We start from the raw sequence: 19717 nt of genomic DNA on the forward strand, positions 1-19717 counted from the left end.
GTTGCAGAAGTTTTTATATCAGGAGAAAGCAGAAGGAAAAACGTCCCGCTTGCCGCCTCTGGGTCCATCAGCCACAGCGGGTTTATGATCCCAAATCTCCCTGATAACTCATCTTTACCTTCAAACGAAGGCGTGTCGTTATTTACCGAAAAACGTTTCCGCAAAAGCACACAAAGCAAAAATTTACCAGCTGCTATTTAGTGGTTTGTTTGTTTTCTTCTTCTTGATAAATCCTTCAAAAATCACACGTTCCAAATGAAATCAAATAAGACTCTTAATGCAAGTACTTAAAAATAAAAAAAAAAAAAGATATGGAGATAAGAAGCTGTGAAACTGCAGCGAGTGAACTTCCACCTTCAGGAGAAGAAGACGTGCGGATGAAGAGAAGAGCAGCTCTGCTTCATCCCTCCCTCTGAGGAGCCGGAGACTTCTGTGGCGGCTGAGGAGGTGCTTGTTGTTGCTGTTGTTGTTGTTGTTGTTGTTGTTGTTGTTGTTGTTGCTGCTGTTGCTGTTGCTGTTGTTGTTGTTGTTGTTGTTGTTGTTGTTGTTGGTCCTTGGTGGGAGCGTAGTAGAGCTCCAGAGGCTTCCTCACCTTCCAGTATTTCTCGTTTACCAACTCCAGAGTCAGAGAGCCGTTCAGCGTCTGAGAACGAAGAGAAGAAGGAGATGACTAATATGAAAAAGTCCCATTTTCGTTCCCATTTTCTCTGTCAAGGACAGAGATGGTAAATTGCATGTTATAAAGTATATTTGACATTTTTGCACACCAGTGCGCGTACGAAGCCTCTCACTTTCATAATTAAACTGAATATAAATATAATTTAAGAGGAGAGTTTAATTATAAAAAACAATTTGTTGTACACACAGAAAGAGTCTGTGTGTATTTCAGTGTGCGGGGTGGATATTTTTGGGAGGTTTATGGATGAGGAAAGGTTGTGTTTATATTTATTTTGTAACACTGGGGGATATTTGGACTGTAAATAAACTGGGGACAGCTATTGACTTATTCAGTTTGGTGGTAGGTAAAATAGGGGTGTGTTTGTGTGTGTGTGTGTGTGTGTGTGTGTGTGTGCGTGTGTGTGCGTGTACACTAGTTGTATACACATTTGGGAATTTGTTGACACAATATATATGTGTTCAAAGAAAAAGTGAGAAAGGAGAAGGTATATATAAGTTTGACTTCTACCTATTGCTTTTTGTTCATGCTTTAATTCTTTTGTTTCAGTTTGAAATAAAGTCATTCTTCTTCAAAACTGGAGGAAATCCCTCATGTTTTTGTGCTGTTTGATGTGTTCTTATATTTGCAGTATTTTACACAGATCAGCTCCACCGCATAAGGGGTTAAAATACAAAGATCAAAGAGTGGAGGGGCTATTTTCTCCATGACGTTATGGCTTGTTTTTAGTCCTGACAGTGAGAACTGTGGGACCTGATACACATACACACTTTGTCCAATCAGTTCAATTAACCACAGGTGGACTGAAATAAAGACGCATCTCAGGGATAATTAAGCAAACAGGACGCACCTGACCACAGCAGAAGCTCTGAATACTTATGTAAAACAGAGATTTCAGTTTTTGACTGTAAATAAATTTGGAATATTGATTTGACAAAACAAGATGTGGGAGACTGAGATGACATTCACACTATTTTCTTTAAGCATGGGGAAAAAGGCAATGAGCAACTTGACAAGAAATGACTTAAAAATGGCAAGAAATTAGTACTTAGGAAATGGGAAAAATACCCATAGAACTTGTTTGTATTTATCAAAATTATATATATATATATATATATATATATATATATATATATGTATAAAAGCTTGGTGTAATTTCATTAATTAAAGTTTTGGGTAATTTCTAGCTCATTATTTTTGAAAGAAATTAAGCCAAATTTCTCAGCTTTCACAGGGTTAAAGATAATCTTATTAAATAAATTGATAAAAAAAAAAAAAATTATTCGCAGCCCCTGGTCTTGTGACACATTGACATGTACCACTTTTTTTTTAAAACCATAGTTAAGAATCAGATCAATTTCTGTACAAATATATGTTTGTAATTGTCCTGCATGTTTGCCAGTGGCCCATTAAAAGAACAATTTGACATTTTGGGAAACAGAAGTATTCACATTCCTGCTGAGAGTCAGATGCGGAGTCTGTTAAATATGAAGCTTAAATGTTTTTAACATGTTTTTGTATTTTCCAAAGATGTCTGTGTTTGATTACTCACAGAGAACTGTCCTCCTCTGGTCATGATGTAGATGGTGTACTGTTTCTCACTGATGTTGCTCAGGCTCGACCCCTCTCCACTTCCTGCTGCTCCTCCACCTTCTCCTGCTCCTACTTCCTCTCCTCCTCCTCCTCCTGCTCCTCCTCCTCCCTCCTCTCTCCGTTTGTCCTCTGTTTCTCCGTTGGCCTGTCTGTCCTCCAGGGCGATGCGCAGAGCAAGGTACTTAGACAGATGGTCCACTGTGGCGTTGGCTGTCGTCTTCACATATCTGGGGGAACATTTAATTTTCTATTTTCATTGCGTTCATTTATTTTTGAAACCAACATCAGCCCTAAACATCAATATCAAATATGCATTAATTTTCAGACTTTTAACCCTTTATATGCCAATTTATTGTCATGATGTCACTATGTTTCTAGATGAAAAAAATACTTTATTTTTATATTTTAAATTATAAATATAATTTTCTGGACATTTATTACTATTTTTGGATGATATCCATAACAATAATAATTATTCATCCCAGCTAATTTTCAGACTAATAATTTTCAGAATTTTCATTTCCTTGTAAAAAGTAAAAACAAAAAAGTCTTCAAGAAGGTGTTAAAAAACATCTAAATTCATTTTTTGTCTTTTTTACTTCAAAATAATTTCAAATATATAATTAGGAAATTCTAAGTGTAGTTTTCTGGACATTTTTCCTATTTTTTTATTTATAAAAATCCTCCCCAGTTAATTTCAGATCCCCTTTGTCAACTTTCACAATTTTTTTGCAACTTGTGGGACATTTTTTGTTTTGTCACTCATTATCTTTTCTACCATTTTTGAAGGAAATCAAACTAATTTATCAAGTTTTTCATGGTTTAAATGCTCTTGAAAGGCATCTGAATGAAGCACAGTAAAACTGATCCAGGTGTTAAAGGGTTAACTGACATGGAACATGAAAGCGACAGCATCCAGTCTGACCTGGTCTGGTTGTAGTCCTGAGCTTGGACCAGCTCTGGATGTGGTCTGAACACCAGCTCGATCTCAGAGGTCGGCCCCTCTTTGTGGCGCCTCAGCGGAGGCGTTGGGCTGCCGCTGTCCGCCTCTGGCCCAGAGCCGTCATCGGACGCTCGCGGTCGCTTGCGGCTCGGCCCGGCCTCTGAGGGGGTCTGACCTGGCGGGTGAGGGGTGTGTGAGGGGGCCGAGTCATGAGACAGGTGTGAGCGGGCGTCGCCGTTGTCTTCACCTCCGCTGAAGGTGGTGTTGTCGCTCTCCTGCGTCGGCTTCTTCACCCGGTGGTTCCTGCAGGGCGGAGGAAACACAAGTCGTGGTTAGTATGTGTACGTGAATCTGCAGGTGACCCCGCAGCCGCCTCCCCGTCTCCTCCCCCACCTCTCGGACCTGTAGCGGGCCTGCTGTCGGAGCCCCTCCTCGATGCTAGAGCTCAAGGCCTCCTTGTTGTGCAGCCTGTTGAGTCGCTCCAGGACGCGGCGCTGATGAGCCTCGTACTCGTCCCGACTCGGGTAGATCTTCGAGATCAGGGCGTCGAAGTTTGAGTCTCGGCGCAGCGAACGCCTGGAGACCAGCTTCTTCCTACAAGTCGGACACTCTTTGTTCCTGGACAGGGAGAAGGACAAAACAAGCCCACTGACATGTCACCTGTGACTCTGGTGATTTAAACAAACTAATTCATGCCAAAAAAATACGAGGGCGAGTTGCTGCTGTGTCGTGCTCACCCTGATCGCAGCGCCGTGACGATGCAGTCGGAGCAGAAGCGGTGCAGACACTCTTTGGTTGTCATGGTGTTCTTCAGCATGTCCAGACAGATGGGACACATCAGCTCGCTGTGCAGAGCGCGAGGAGACACCGCCACCTCCGTCCCATCCATGATCGCCTCCTGAAAACACACACACACGCACACATGCACGCACGCACGCACACACACACACACACACACACACACACACACACACACACACACACACACATTTTCCAGGGTTCACACACATTTTTACCAATAAATTTCCATGACTTTTTCAGGTCTTTGAAACAAATTTTAAAGACCAAGAAATAACGTTTCCTTGATTTGAATTATGAGATGTAGTTGACAGAACGCACGCAAACCATGTTTTGACAGACAACATGAACTGTCAATGATAATAAGAATAGCACCACTGCGAACCAAATGCAGTGAACAACTTTGACCGTAGAACAGCTGAGTGTTTGACAGCCACAGCATTTCATCATGGCGGATCAAACAGCTGATGGTCCGACAGCAGCGCAGTGAGACAGACAAACAGAGCGCAGCTTCTCCTAAAAGCACCAAAGTGTCTGGAACAGACACATCTGCAGAGGTGGAAAGTGACTTCTTTAGACTTCTACAGACTACTTTGTGTTAGTTTCACGTTCAGTCAGATGTTCAACAGCCCGCTCCAGGGCGCGCACATGTCCGACAGCCCGCTCCTGTGCAGAAATGTGCAACAGTCCGCTCCAGCGCATGGACATGTCCAACAGCCCACTCCAGCGGGCACATATCTGACAGCCCGCTCCAGCACGCGGACATGACATTTAAAGAAAATACCCTCCAAACTCACTTTTTCTTGGAAAAAAAATCTTGATGAGTTTTTTATTTTTAATTTCAACATTTTTGGAGATATTTCAAGTAAAAAAAATCTGTCTCTCCGGCTTTCAAACTCCATGGTGTATCCACTGTTCGATCATGTGCTTGCCATCTCTGTTAAACTTTTATAAATTTCTAAATTGTAACAGCTGATTAATAAACATCGGTACACACACACACACACACACACACACACACACACACACCTACCTGAGGGCTCCTGTGAAGCTCATACAGACTCAGCTCCCAGGTCTTACTGGGAGCCTGGATGTTTACCGGCGCCGCCATGAAGACTGGTTCCCACAGTTCTTACTGGAGAGAGAGAGAGAACACATGAAAACTGTGCAGCTGTGCCTGTGAGGTCCTTCAGTCCAAAAACCAAACACAGTGATAAATAAATAACCAAAATATAAATAACTTTTCTGGCACTCAATACCGTAATGGGGTTTGGGGTAAAACACTGGATAATATAATATATTATATAGGAAGAGAGAAAAGGGGACGACATGCTGCAAAGAGCCGCAGGTAAGAGTCGCATCTGCAGCCGCTGCAGGAAGGACACAGCCTCTGCACATTATCATCACTCTACCAGGTAAGCTTTTTTTCTAATTTTAATTTTACAAAGATTTTTCCTTAAATTTCTCTCCAAGGGATGGGGATGCTATGACTAGGGGTCCACCAATTTTGTTTTTTCCAGGCTGATAAGGATACCAACTGTTAGAAGTTAATGAGACCAATTACCAATATTTGAAACCGATATGAAACAATAAAAATGAAAATCTTTAGATAATCAGCAAAATGCCAAATTTGGCCCCAATAATCAGCCAGGCAGATAATCTGTTAACCGCTAGTTATTATGACCCACCTCTTCACCATCAATAAGAATTTCTAATTAAGATTTAAAATGTGATTTTGGTTATTTTTAAAGAAAAATGCTTTTCAAACCCACTTGCGAGTTTCGGGATTTTGAGAGTATTTAACCCTTTGAAACCAAAAGCTAAATCACTTTTTTCAAATGCCTTTTACAAGATTTTAGCCTTTTGCAAATTAAGCACATTGATACAATTTGTTTCAAAAACGTGGAAAAAAAAGGCAACAAGGGACTTAGAGAGAAATGTTCAACACGTTGTGAAATATTGGCAGATTTTGAAAAATATTTTAAAGAAATTAAGGGAAAGAAAGCCAGGGAGAAATGATCATAATTACATATTTAAAATTATTTTACAATCTCATAATCATTTTTAAAACATTTTTTTCGGTACATATCCCTGTTTTTTTTGTTTTGTTCTGTATTTAACTTTATTTTTGCTTTTATTAAAAATGATATAAGGTTTAGGTTTACAATAATGTCTTGCTAATTTGGGGTAATTTCTCCTTTGCCCATTGCTTTCTTACCATTTTTTGAAAAGTAAATACATAAATAAAAATAGGATAATTTTTTTATTTTTGATTTTCCCTCTCCTAAGCTACATCAAAAACATAACTCCATTCCCAGTGCTAAAAAAAATCTTAATTGCCCCCTCATCTATCATAAATAAATAACAGTCCCTTATATTGATACCATAAGAGGAGAATTTCTATTGATTTCGATAAAAACAAACACATACAGCTGAGATAACGTGACGAGTTTAACGGTTTACTCAACAGTAAACTTCCTACAGTGGTTCGTCACCTCCGTCTCTATCAATAAATAAGTTTGCAAAGTTGTATTTGTGTGCAAAATCAAAAAATAAATGACGAAATCTTTCTATTTTTCGATGGAGACGCCAAAATAAACCATAAGAAAAGCAGGAAATCAAACTGTAAACTCACCTGACGTTTAACTGACGGACAGCTGACCTGAGGAGCCCCCCTCCCCCTGCACAAACACACACAGCCCCCCGAAAAACTACTCAATAAACCACTCCGGCAACACACAGTGGGGATTATATTCTTACACAACCTGTAAAGTGATTTTTAGTGGCGGCTGTGCCTCGTGTGAAGAGGAAATAAAGCGGAAAAGACGAAGAGCGCAGCATTTTTCGAGCCGCTGCTGCTAGCTAACGTTAGCTGTGGCCATCTTTCTTCTTCTTCTCCCCGGAACAAGTGGCGTTCTCCCCGGCTGCTCGGCAGACGCGTCGCCCCCTTCTCTGCGGCAGTGACCCCCAGCGGCCAGCCGGTGCATTACAACAGAAAACAAAAAAGGTAGTCAGTGTTGGGGAGTTACATGTAACTAGTTACGTAATAATAATAATAATAATAATAATAATAATAATAATAATAATAATAATAATTTTCTTTATTTTTTAACTTACTTACCTGACGGTACATTGTAGCATATGCACAGTTTTCTAGTTGTATTTGCACACCCTACACACCACCGCACATAACCCTTATTCTTATTTAAATTTGCAAAGGTTAAAGCTGATTGTTCTTTATATTTATGTTTACACACTTACATCCTGAGCATATTTATTTACATACTTTTTAAAGATCTAAATATTTACATACTGTGCCAAGTGTTTGCTCTCATTGTATTTCTATGTTCTATTTTCTGTTCTTGTTTACTGGTGCTGGTGCTTATTTCTACTGCTGAAATTCTCTCTGTGGGTATCAGAGCGACTGTGATGAACCGCAATTTCCCCCCAAAGGAATCAATGAAGCAGTGCTGATTCTGATTAATAATGATTATAATAATGATGATGATAATAAAAATAATGTAATTGTAATAAGGTATAGTTACTGAGAAAAAAATATGTAATTAAATTACAGCTACTAATTAAAATGACGGTAATTATAAAGGGGTTGCATATGAAAAAAATAAAGAAAAAATGTATTGATCATTTTTCAAATTATAATATAAGTATAAATGCACAGACATCAATTCATTTTAAACCACTGAAAAAAACATTTTAGTATCATATTTGAAACAGATTCAAATACATAAAATGAAAAAAGAACATAAAATAAACACAACATAAAGCAAAACAATAATACATACAACATAAATTGTATGTGGGAGATTCAAACCAAGACATATACACCCAGATTATAATAGCTCTCAAATAACTGTAAAATTGCCTTTTAGATTATTTCCTTTCCCACTCTCTTTTACTATTTATCAAGTTGCATATCATGCTTATTTGTGTGTTTTTTAAAGAAATCAAACCAATTTGTTATATATATTTTTTTCCCAGTTAAGGAAGGCGTCAGTAAAGGCGTCTGAATGCAGCACAAGAAAGCTGGTATTGATCCAGGCGTTCAAAAGATTCAACAACTTTAGCATGAAGCTGCAACGTATCAAAATGTATAAACAAAAAAAAGGTGTGAATACTTTGTGCATGCACTGCTCACCGCAGCTTTAATCCATCTGATTTTCTCAAACTGTCCGTGTCATTGTGTTTTTATTGCCTTTGTGTTTGAAAGGTGTCTCTAAGAAAGGCTTGCCTTGCTACCCGCCCTCTTCCATTCTCCAACATAAAGGAACATTTAAGCAGTACTTTCAACTCTAATGAGTGGTACTGACACCGTGTAATTTTCTTTTTGAGGTTTCAGGGAGTGTGGCGGTGTCTTAAAGTAATGAGTGTATCTTTGGTTAATGAATTTGGAATGTGGGTTCACTAATTGGTCGGTGTGTACTTTTCCACCCTGTTGTTGCCAGCGGCACACCCCACAGGAGCCACCCTGACAGAGGAATGTGTCAGCCAGAACAGCATCGGGATGCCGCTGTGGCTAATTTTCATTCACCTCACAATGTAGGTGATGAAAGACGTAATAAGAGTTTGGTTCGCCTTGCAATAGCTGAATTGTTTTACAGGTGGCTTGTCAAAGAGTTGTCTCAACAGCCCTGTTGCTAGGATTTTAGGATGTTTCTGGGACTGTAAGATGTTTCTTTGATTTTAGGACATTTCCAGGATTTTGGGATGTTACTTGAATTTTAGCGCATTTGTAGGATTTCAGGATGTTTCTTTCCCAGATTCTAGCAAGACAAATTTACTTTTATAGCACATTTCATTCGCAAAGGCAACCCAATGTGCAAAGAGCATACAACATATGACATCCCTCTGTCCTTATTGGACCCTAACAGTGAAAAAAAAGAGATGGGATGTTTTTAGGATTTTAGGGCATCTCAAGCCCTCATCTCTTGGGATGTTTTTAGGAGGATTTTTAGGATTTCAGGACATTTCTAGGATTTTAGAACATAGAATATTTGATCACATATATAATCATTTTGTTTTAGCTTTTCATATTCAAATATTTGTTTAAGACTCCCTAAAATTGGTTTAAAATGCTTAAGGTGTGGAATGAAACAGACAGAGACAAAAAAAAAATCAAATCAATTATCATTAATTTATTGATTAAGAAGTTTGAATATTTGTTAATAAATTACATTAAGTGCAACTGTTTACATTCACAAACATCCACAATTTATTCAGTTCCTTTTGCAGAGTAAGCTATTTACATGGTTTCAATCACATAGGTTTCTTCATTACTGAAAACATTAAATTAAATGAACAGAAATGTTACACACACACACACACACACACGCATGAACACACACAATAAATAGGATAATAAATAGAATAATTTAATAATTACACCTATTTGAAAGATTAAATATCAATTTTCAACTGTTATTGATTAGTTAAAGCAATTATTAAAATTCTGTACCCAAAGTATATCTTTGTATTCATCAGGCAAACTGCGAGTCCATCAATCATGATATGCTGATGTTTTTTGTTGCTTCTTTACAGAAGCACCGCAGCTATGATGGCCACTGTGACAGAAAGAAGACTGATATGGTTGTTGACAGCAGCTGCTGTTGTTGCTGATCCGGAGCCGCCTCCTGATGACGTGGTTCCGGCTGCTGCTGTTGTTGCTGTTCCTGTCGATGTGTTGCCAGAGGGAACTTTTGCCACCGCCGCGCCTGCTGCCGCTGCTGCAGCTGTTCCTCCCTGCTGCTGCTGCCTCAGCTGTTGATGTGATTAGTCCGGCTAAGTCTGCTGCATTTTCTGCGCCTGCTGCTGATGCGGCATCCACTGCTGCTTCTGTTGCCATTGCTGTTGCGTGTGCAATCTCTGCAACTGCTTGTGCCTCTGCGACTGATGCACGCTCATCGTCCGTTAAGTCTGCGGTGTTCAACAGTTCCTCTAATTCTCCTGCTACATTTCCTAAATCTTCTTCCAAGATTTTGGCAGCTGCTGCAGCCTCTGAAAGTATTTCTAGCACTGAATTTGAAGGTGCTGCTGCTGCCGCTGTTGCTGCGTTCGCTGCTTTTTTTGCAGCTTCTGCTGATTTTACTGCCGAAGCTGCCACTTTTGCTGCATTTGTTGCTGATGTTCCCGGTGATGCTACCGATGCTGCTTGTATTGCTGCTAATGATGCTGCGTCTGCTGCTTTAGATGCTTTTCTTGCTGCATCAGCTGCCTCCTCTTCTGTTATTTTACCTGCTGCAAGTTCCGTGGCTGCCAGTGCTGCTACTTTTGCAGCGTTGAATGCTTTTTCTGCCGCTTCTCTTGCTTCTGGTCCAGCAGCCAATGCTGCTGTTGAGGCTGCGGCCGCTGCTGCCGCTGCCCCCGATGTCAACCCGACCACCACTGCTTGCCTTGCTTCAGCTGTTCCTAGAGCTGTGGTTGTTACCATTGTTACGGGTGTCACTAGTGCTGATGGATTACCATTTGGTGTTCCGGTCACCGTGACTTTTATGGTAGTTGGTGTTGGCATTGTGTCTGTCCCTTGAGATGACTCTGGCACTACTCTAGCTGCTGCGTTTGCTGCGGCTGTTGCGGCTCTTGCTGACGCTTGTGCCGTTGCTGTCATTATTTCGGTGTTGTTTGCTGCTGCAGCTTCTGCAACTGTTTTTGCTGTGATTCCTGTTGCTGCTGCCATATCTGCCACTGTTTCTGCTACGTCTATTGCTGAACGTGTTGCTTCTGTCAGTTTGGCTGCTTCCTCCTCTGTGACTGCCGATAATGCCTCTAATGCTCCATTTGCCGCGGCTGACAAACTGTCTGCAGCTTCTGCAGTTGCCGTTACTGCCTCTGGTGTCAGTGTTTTTGCTGCCATTGTTGCTGCATCTGCTGCTTTTCTTGCTGCTACTGCAGCTTTATTTGCTGCCTCTGCTATTGCTGAGGACTGTGGGGAATTTGCTTCTTTTGCCGCTGCTTCTGCTGCAGCTTCTGCTGCATCTGCTGCTTTTCTAGCTGATAGTGCTGCAACTGTTGCTGGTATTTCTCCTGCCGCTGCCATTGTGGCATCTCTAGCTGCTGCTTTAGCAGCTTGTACTGCAGTTTGTACTTCCTTGGATGGCGGCGCTCCAGCGGCTGCTGCTGTTGAGGCTGCTAATGCTGTTGCTGCTGCTGCTGCTGCTGAGGATGTTGACACTGCTGCTGTTGTTTTAGGACTCTGTGTGACTGGTGGTGTTGTTTCACTTGATGGTGTTGTTGCTGGCACTGTGGATGAATTAATTGAGGGTTATTATTGTAAACTCAAACTGAAAATAAAACTAAACTAAGCAGTGAGAAATATTGCCATGAACTGAAGCTAAAAAAAAGATGTCTTTTAAGGAAAATAACAAAAGGCAAAATAAAACTGAAATGATATCAACTGGTTAAAAAAAATTAAATAAAAATGAAAAAACCCAGTTAATAATTTAAAACTATTCTCACCTTGACTGGTACCTCCATTTGGGAGCGCAGCTTTTGCAGCGAGTGCTGCTCCCAATGAAGATCTTGCTGTTGCCTTTGCTGCCTCTGCCATTAATGCTGCGACTTCCTCTGATGTTGTTGTTCCAGTTGCTGTTGATGCTGTCAGTGCTGTTGCTCTAGCTATTTCTGCCACTGCTTGTGCTGCTGATATTGATATAGCTGCTGGCCCACTGAAGGATGGTAATTCTGTTTTTAATATTTCTGCCACTTCAACTGATTTTTTAGCCACTGTGTCTGCAGCTGCTGCAGCTTCTGTGATTGCTGTTGGTTTACCTGCTGCTGCATTTGTTGCTGCTGTTGCTGCTTCTTCAGCAGCCTTTGCTGCTATTGATGATGCATTTGCTAATCGTGCAACTGCCTCTACTACTGATACTGGTGCTGTTTTTGCTTCTTCTACTGCTGCTGTCGCTGCTGCTTTGGCAGCTTCGACAGCTTCCGTTGCTGCCTCTGCTGCCAGTGCCGGTTGTGCTTCTCCTGTTGACACAAATGTGGCAATTCTGGCTGCCTTCATTGCAGCGATCATTGCTCTTTCTGCAATTGGGGATGTTGTTGCTCCAACGGCCGTTGAGGTGGCTGCCGCCGCTGCTGCTGCTGACGATGCTGCTGCTGCTGCTGCTGCAGAAACTGCTGCTGCTGTCACTGTGGCAGTTGTTCTTTGTTCCAGTGTTGGGGTACTTGTGGGGGCCACTGTTGTTGTACGAAGGACTGCTGCTGTGGCAGCTGCAGCTGCCTCCTTAGCTTTTAATGCTGCTTCTATTGCCTTTTCAACAACATTTTTTCTTCAGTTGTTGCGTTTCCAGCTGCTGCTGTGGCTTCTGCCGCTTTGTCTGCTGCTGCAGTTGATAACTGGCTTGCTGGTGTTTCTGTGATTTGCGTAGCTGCTGCCAATGCTGCTCGTATTGCTGCTAGAGCTCTTGTTGCATCTGCTGCTGCTTCTGTCGCTGCTTCTATAGCTTGCTCTTCATCATCTGCTGTCTTTGCAGATGCAGACTTGTTTGCTGCTTCAGCTGCTTTATCTGCTGCACTTGATGCATTCAATGTTGCTTCTTCGATTTTTGCTATGAGTTCTGGTGTCGATGCCGGTGCTGTTTCAATTGCTGTCTTTGCTGCAGTTAATGCTTTTTTGGCTGCTTCTGTTGCTTTTTCTGCAAGCTGTGCTGCTACTTTGCGTGACAGTGTTCCATTCTCTGCCAGTGCAGAAGCTAGTGCTGCCTCTTGCGCAGCCTCAGCAGCAGCTTTTGCAGCTAGTGCTGCTTCTACAGCATGAGGCCCAGGAGTGACAGTTGCTGCGGTTGCTGCAGTTGCTGCTGCTGCAGCTGCTAAGGATGCTGCTGTGGCTGCTGCTTTTGCACTTCCTGCATTTGCTGCTGGTGATGGTCCTGTTGTTGTCATTGCTGTTGTGGCCACTGTTGTTGTAGGACGGACTGCTGCTGTGGCAGCTGCAGCTGCCTCCTTAGCTTTTAATGCTGCTTCTATTGCCTTTTCAACAACATTTTCTTCAGTTGTTGCGTTTCCAGCTGCTGCTGTGGCTTCTGCCGCTTTGTCTGCTGCTGCAGTTGATAACTGGCTTGCTGGTGTTTCTGTGATTTGCGTAGCTGCTGCCAATGCTGCTCGTATTGCTGCTAGAGCTCTTGTTGCATCTGCTGCTGCTTCTGTCGCTGCTTCTATAGCTTGCTCTTCATCATCTGCTGTCTTTGCAGATGCAGACTTGTTTGCTGCTTCAGCTGCTTTATCTGCTGCACTTGATGCATTCAATGTTGCTTCTTCGATTTTTGCTATGAGTTCTGGTGTCGATGCCGGTGCTGTTTCAATTGCTGTCTTTGCTGCAGTTAATGCTTTTTTGGCTGCTTCTGTTGCTTTTTCTGCAAGCTGTGCTGCTACTTTGCGTGACAGTGTTCCATTCTCTGTCAGTGCAGAAGCTAGTGCTGCCTCTTGCGCAGCCTCAGCAGCAGCTTTTGCAGCTAGTGCTGCTTCTACAGCATGAGGCCCAGGAGTGACAGTTGCTGCGGTTGCTGCAGTTGCTGCTGCTGCAGCTGCTAAGGATGCTGCTGTGGCTGCTGCTTTTGCACTTCCTGCATTTGCTGCTGGTGATGGTCCTGTTGTTGTCATTGCTGTTGTGGCCACTGTTGTTGTAGGACGGACTGCTGCTGTGGCAGCTGCAGCTGCCTCCTTAGCTTTTAATGCTGCTTCTATTGCCTTTTCAACAACATTTTCTTCAGTTGTTGCGTTTCCAGCTGCTGCTGTGGCTTCTGCCGCTTTGTCTGCTGCTGCAGTTGATAACTGGCTTGCTGGTGTTTCTGTGATTTGCGTAGCTGCTGCCAATGCTGCTCGTATTGCTGCTAGAGCTCTTGTTGCATCTGCTGCTGCTTCTGTCGCTGCTTCTATAGCTTGCTCTTCATCATCTGCTGTCTTTGCAGATGCAGACTTGTTTGCTGCTTCAGCTGCTTTATCTGCTGCACTTGATGCATTCAATGTTGCTTCTTCGATTTTTGCTATGAGTTCTGGTGTCGATGCCGGTGCTGTTTCAATTGCTGTCTTTGCTGCAGTTAATGCTTTTTTGGCTGCTTCTGTTGCTTTTTCTGCAAGCTGTGCTGCTACTTTGCGTGACAGTGTTCCATTCTCTGCCAGTGCAGAAGCTAGTGCTGCCTCTTGCGCAGCCTCAGCAGCAGCTTTTGCAGCTAGTGCTGCTTCTACAGCATGAGGCCCAGGAGTGACAGTTGCTGCGGTTGCTGCAGTTGCTGCTGCTGCAGCTGCTAAGGATGCTGCTGTGGCTGCTGCTTTTGCACTTCCTGCATTTGCTGCTGGTGATGGTCCTGTTGTTGTCATTGCTGTTGTGGCCACTGTTGTTGTAGGACGGACTGCTGCTGTGGCAGCTGCAGCTGCCTCCTTAGCTTTTAATGCTGCTTCTATTGCCTTTTCAACAACATTTTCTTCAGTTGTTGCGTTTCCAGCTGCTGCTGTGGCTTCTGCCGCTTTGTCTGCTGCTGCAGTTGATAACTGGCTTGCTGGTGTTTCTGTGATTTGCGTAGCTGCTGCCAATGCTGCTCGTATTGCTGCTAGAGCTCTTGTTGCATCTGCTGCTGCTTCTGTCGCTGCTTCTATAGCTTGCTCTTCATCATCTGCTGTCTTTGCAGATGCAGACTTGTTTGCTGCTTCAGCTGCTTTATCTGCTGCACTTGATGCATTCAATGTTGCTTCTTCGATTTTTGCTATGAGTTCTGGTGTCGATGCCGGTGCTGTTTTCAATTGCTGTCTTTGCTGCAGTTAATGCTTTTTTGGCTGCTTCTGTTGCTTTTTCTGCAAGCTGTGCTGCTACTTTGCGTGACAGTGTTCCATTCTCTGCCAGTGCAGAAGCTAGTGCTGCCTCTTGCGCAGCCTCAGCAGCAGCTTTTGCAGCTAGTGCTGCTTCTACAGCATGAGGCCCAGGAGTGACAGTTGCTGCGGTTGCTGCAGTTGCTGCTGCTGCAGCTGCTAAGGATGCTGCTGTGGCTGCTGCTTTTGCACTTCCTGCATTTGCTGCTGGTGATGGTCCTGTTGTTGTCATTGCTGTTGTGGCCACTGTTGTTGTAGGACGGACTGCTGCTGTGGCAGCTGCAGCTGCCTCCTTAGCTTTTAATGCTGCTTCTATTGCCTTTTCAACAACATTTTCTTCAGTTGTTGCGTTTCCAGCTGCTGCTGTGGCTTCTGCCGCTTTGTCTGCTGCTGCAGTTGATAACTGGCTTGCTGGTGTTTCTGTGATTTGCGTAGCTGCTGCCAATGCTGCTCGTATTGCTGCTAGAGCTCTTGTTGCATCTGCTGCTGCTTCTGTCGCTGCTTCTATAGCTTGCTCTTCATCATCTGCTGTCTTTGCAGATGCAGACTTGTTTGCTGCTTCAGCTGCTTTATCTGCTGCACTTGATGCATTCAATGTTGCTTCTTCGATTTTTGCTATGAGTTCTGGTGTCGATGCCGGTGCTGTTTCAATTGCTGTCTTTGCTGCAGTTAATGCTTTTTTGGCTGCTTCTGTTGCTTTTTCTGCAAGCTGTGCTGCTACTTTGCGTGACAGTGTTCCATTCTCTGCCAGTGCAGAAGCTAGTGCTGCCTCTTGCGCAGCCTCAGCAGCAGCTTTTGCAGCTAGTGCTGCTTCTACAGCATGAGGCCCAGGAGTGACAGTTGCTGCGGTTGCTGCAGTTGCTGCTGCTGCAGCTGCTAAGGATGCTGCTGTGGCTGCTGCTTTTGCACTTCCTGCATTTGCTGCTGGTGATGGTCCTGTTGTTGTCATTGCTGTTGTGGCCACTGTTGTTGTAGGACGGACTGCTGCTGTGGCAGCTGCAGCTGCCTCCTTAGCTTTTAATGCTGCTTCTATTGCCTTTTCAACAACATTTTCTTCAGTTGTTGCGTTTCCAGCTGCTGCTGTGGCTTCTGCCGCTTTGTCTGCTGCTGCAGTTGATAACTGGCTTGCTGGTGTTTCTGTGATTTGCGTAGCTGCTGCCAATGCTGCTCGTATTGCTGCTAGAGCTCTTGTTGCATCTGCTGCTGCTTCTGTCGCTGCTTCTATAGCTTGCTCTTCATCATCTGCTGTCTTTGCAGATGCAGACTTGTTTGCTGCTTCAGCTGCTTTATCTGCTGCACTTGATGCATTCAATGTTGCTTCTTCGATTTTTGCTATGAGTTCTGGTGTCGATGCGGTGCTGTTTCAATTGCTGTCTTTGCTGCAGTTAATGCTTTTTTGGCTGCTTCTGTTGCTTTTTCTGCAAGCTGTGCTGCTACTTTGCGTGACAGTGTTCCATTCTCTGCCAGTGCAGAAGCTAGTGCTGCCTCTTGCGCAGCCTCAGCAGCAGCTTTTGCAGCTAGTGCTGCTTCTACAGCATGAGGCCCAGGAGTGACAGTTGCTGCGGTTGCTGCAGTTGCTGCTGCTGCAGCTGCTAAGGATGCTGCTGTGGCTGCTGCTTTTGCACTTCCTGCATTTGCTGCTGGTGATGGTCCTGTTGTTGTCATTGCTGTTGTGGCCACTGTTGTTGTAGGACGGACTGCTGCTGTGGCAGCTGCAGCTGCCTCCTTAGCTTTTAATGCTGCTTCTATTGCCTTTTCAACAACATTTTCTTCAGTTGTTGCGTTTCCAGCTGCTGCTGTGGCTTCTGCCGCTTTGTCTGCTGCTGCAGTTGATAACTGGCTTGCTGGTGTTTCTGTGATTTGCGTAGCTGCTGCCAATGCTGCTCGTATTGCTGCTAGAGCTCTTGTTGCATCTGCTGCTGCTTCTGTCGCTGCTTCTATAGCTTGCTCTTCATCATCTGCTGTCTTTGCAGATGCAGACTTGTTTGCTGCTTCAGCTGCTTTATCTGCTGCACTTGATGCATTCAATGTTGCTTCTTCGATTTTTGCTATGAGTTCTGGTGTCGATGCCGGTGCTGTTTCAATTGCTGTCTTTGCTGCAGTTAATGCTTTTTTGGCTGCTTCTGTTGCTTTTTCTGCAAGCTGTGCTGCTACTTTGCGTGACAGTGTTCCATTCTCTGCCAGTGCAGAAGCTAGTGCTGCCTCTTGCGCAGCCTCAGCAGCAGCTTTTGCAGCTAGTGCTGCTTCTACAGCATGAGGCCCAGGAGTGACAGTTGCTGCGGTTGCTGCAGTTGCTGCTGCTGCAGCTGCTAAGGATGCTGCTGTGGCTGCTGCTTTTGCACTTCCTGCATTTGCTGCTGGTGATGGTCCTGTTGTTATTGTTGTTGGAGCAACTACAGTTGTGTTTGGAGCCATTGTTGTTCTGTTTGGACATTTCAATTTTAGGCTTCCCTCTGCAGGCTTGCTGTTGGATGCTGTTTCAATTTAAGAGAAATGTCAGAATTCAATTATATGTTGTCCCATTTAGTTATGGTTTCCAATGTTTATATATGTACATATATATATATTTAATCACTTACCAATAAGTACAAGGACAATGACAATGGTCTTGATTATCATTGTACTGTTCTTCTGTCCTCCTTCCCTTTTTCCTCCAAAACTATTTATGATCATCTGCTGTTAGAAAATGAAAAATAGTAAAGAGATTTTCAAACAACACTTGTATTGTCACTAAAATAGAAACACACGTCCTTTTTCTAAAGCCACATTTAATATTGTAGATATTTACATTTTTCATAATTTTTAAGCACGTGTCAATTAAATGTGGCAATACAATGCAAAAACAACATTGTAAAGAAAGATTTAAGGTTTTCCCTACCTTAGCTCATTTTCCTGAGTTCAACTAACCTATTAGATGTACTTGAAATATATAAATACAAATATAAGTAACTGTGAGCATGAGAAAATGTGTCTTACGCCCCTTTCCCCTATAGCATTAAATTGGCCCATTTTCTTTGCAGCTGGACATAAAAAGTATTCTAAAGTTTAAAAACATCTGAACAGCTAAAATATTATGTACTATATGATGAAAACCAGATACAAGCTAGCTACTTGTTAAAGTGAGTAGCTGTGCTCCTGGTTGGAGGACGTTATATTTTAAACCTTAAATGTTGCTACACCCAGCACAAAACACCACAGTGCTCTAAATTAATTCAATGTTGGTACTATAACAGTAGCTCAAACTCAAAATACATGCTTGACAGCCCTCTGCAAATAATGGTAAGTACAACTGCCAGGAGTTAACTTTAATTTTAGGGTAAAATTTGTTACAGTGTGTCCCTTGTTGCATTTTTGATTTGAATAATAACAATGATTTGTTTTAAAATGTATTAAATCTACATATTTAATAGTTTAAAATAACAAACATGCTCAAAGTCATGCTTTCAAGTGGCTGCCTTTTTCTCTTCAAACAAAGAAAAAGACTGGCAGTTAGTCACCTCAGAAAAAATCTCCGCGTACAAAAACAAAGTCACAGTCAAGGTTATATTATCCAAAGATAAGACTGAAAACATTATTTTTTAGGAGGTAGAACAATTATTTTTCTTTTGCTACACTAATATTGAACGGGTTAATTAAGCTTTTCGGAAATTGTAAAATTTGTAAATGCTTGAAGTTGTAACACACGAAAAACTAAAAAAAAAAAATCAAATTTAAAAAAATAATAATAGTTGGATGCCTTTGCAAACTCACAAATTGATTCAGAAATGATGGGAAAAAAGCATATTATCATCATATTGTCATTTCCCAGGTTTTTTTTTTTTCGCTAGCAACAAAACCTACTCACATGATTATATATGTTACATTTAAAAAGTGAAAATATAAAAATTGCATGCAATTGCTAAATCACAAGAACATTAAATCAGATAAGAATCTAAATACATTTTAAACTGTAAGTAAAATTCATACTCACAGAGATGTTGCAGTGGAGTCAAGTCAGGTGAAAAGGTGCTGTTTACTCGCTGTATCTCTGTTCTTCTTGAGTTAGTCTTTGCTCTCTGTCTCTCAGTATCCTCTACCTCCTACTTATACATGAGATAATGAAGCTCTTGCATTTAGAATTAGTCATGGCTAATTAGTTTCCCCTCCCTTGTTAAGGTGGCTTTTGAGTGTAACATGTTCAGTGACATTTTTTTGCCAACCAGTAATTAAGAAATACTTTGTTTACTTTCTATCTATAGTAATTGTAATGTTAGGATATATGTTTAACTGCAGAAGAAAGAGAAAAATTAAATGACTACTCCCACTGCTGCAGGCGTCACAATAGGCCTTGTCAATTGTTATGTGTGGAAAATTCATTCTGAGGGATAGGTTTTATTACTTTTTATGTGTTTGTTTGTGTGTGTCAATAGAAATTTTACTTCAAGTTTAAAAACTGCTGCCACTTTCAAAGCCTGATAATACCTTTAACTAGTTATTTTTTATTTATTTATTTTTTTAAAGACATGGCCCAAAAATCCCCCCTCCCCCCAAAAAATGGTTGCATTGTACCATTCTCAAGATGTTTTTATAACCAAAAAATTGCTAGTTAGGGTACCATATTCGATTTAGCCAATTTCAGTTTTCAATTGCCACATATTTCTTTAACATTCGTTGAAAGATGTGGCTGATCAGAAGATGAGCAACTGGAAGAAAATGCTGCACATGCAGCACATGCATCCAAAAAAAATGTCAGAGACTCTGTATATGCAAATTTTGTGCGTTATGAAAAGGTTTTGGCAGCTGCTCTGGCATGACTTGTGGCATTCCACACATGATAAGAAACTCTGAAGTCATACCAAAGGATGCATGGTGGGGGACACCAAGATTTGACAGTCTTAGGCCTTTCT

General features: G+C 42.2%; 3 protein-coding genes across 4 annotated transcripts; all 3 read right to left on the bottom strand.

The window, feature by feature from the left end:
* Nucleotides 1-5: 5 nt before the first annotated feature.
* On the bottom strand, nt 6-6898 carry LOC121957744 (E3 ubiquitin-protein ligase RING2-A-like). Of its 2 annotated transcripts, none has more exons than XM_042506498.1 (7): nt 6646-6898; nt 5044-5145; nt 3950-4110; nt 3615-3830; nt 3195-3515; nt 2229-2496; nt 6-643 (listed from the first exon to the last, which is right to left on the bottom strand). In XM_042506498.1, the coding sequence occupies exons 2-7, from the start codon at nt 5119-5121 to the stop codon at nt 401-403; spliced, it is 1287 nt and encodes a 428-aa protein (XP_042362432.1). In that variant the 5' UTR covers nt 5122-5145; nt 6646-6898; the 3' UTR covers nt 6-400. The 2 variants fall into 2 exon arrangements, with proteins under 2 accessions (XP_042362432.1, XP_042362431.1); XM_042506497.1 differs by having other exon boundaries at nt 3606-3830.
* A 2627-nt stretch (nt 6899-9525) lies between these two features.
* Nucleotides 9526-12266, bottom strand: LOC121958110 (Holliday junction resolvase MOC1, chloroplastic-like). The gene is made up of 2 exons (XM_042506983.1): nt 11481-12266; nt 9526-11264 (listed from the first exon to the last, which is right to left on the bottom strand). Exons 1-2 carry the CDS (start codon nt 12040-12042, stop codon nt 9526-9528), a joined length of 2301 nt encoding a protein of 766 aa, XP_042362917.1. The 5' UTR covers nt 12043-12266.
* Nucleotides 12267-16163: 3897 nt separating this feature from the next.
* On the bottom strand, nt 16164-18878 carry LOC121958113 (ice-structuring glycoprotein-like). Its single transcript, XM_042506985.1, has 3 exons — nt 18802-18878; nt 17411-17504; nt 16164-17305 (listed from the first exon to the last, which is right to left on the bottom strand). The coding sequence occupies exons 2-3, from the start codon at nt 17502-17504 to the stop codon at nt 16164-16166; spliced, it is 1236 nt and encodes a 411-aa protein (XP_042362919.1). The 5' UTR covers nt 18802-18878.
* Between the last annotated feature and the right edge of the window lie 839 nt (nt 18879-19717).

This window comes from Plectropomus leopardus, chromosome 18 (genome assembly GCF_008729295.1).
Source record: "Plectropomus leopardus isolate mb chromosome 18, YSFRI_Pleo_2.0, whole genome shotgun sequence".
Lineage (NCBI taxonomy): Eukaryota > Metazoa > Chordata > Actinopteri > Perciformes > Serranidae > Plectropomus > Plectropomus leopardus.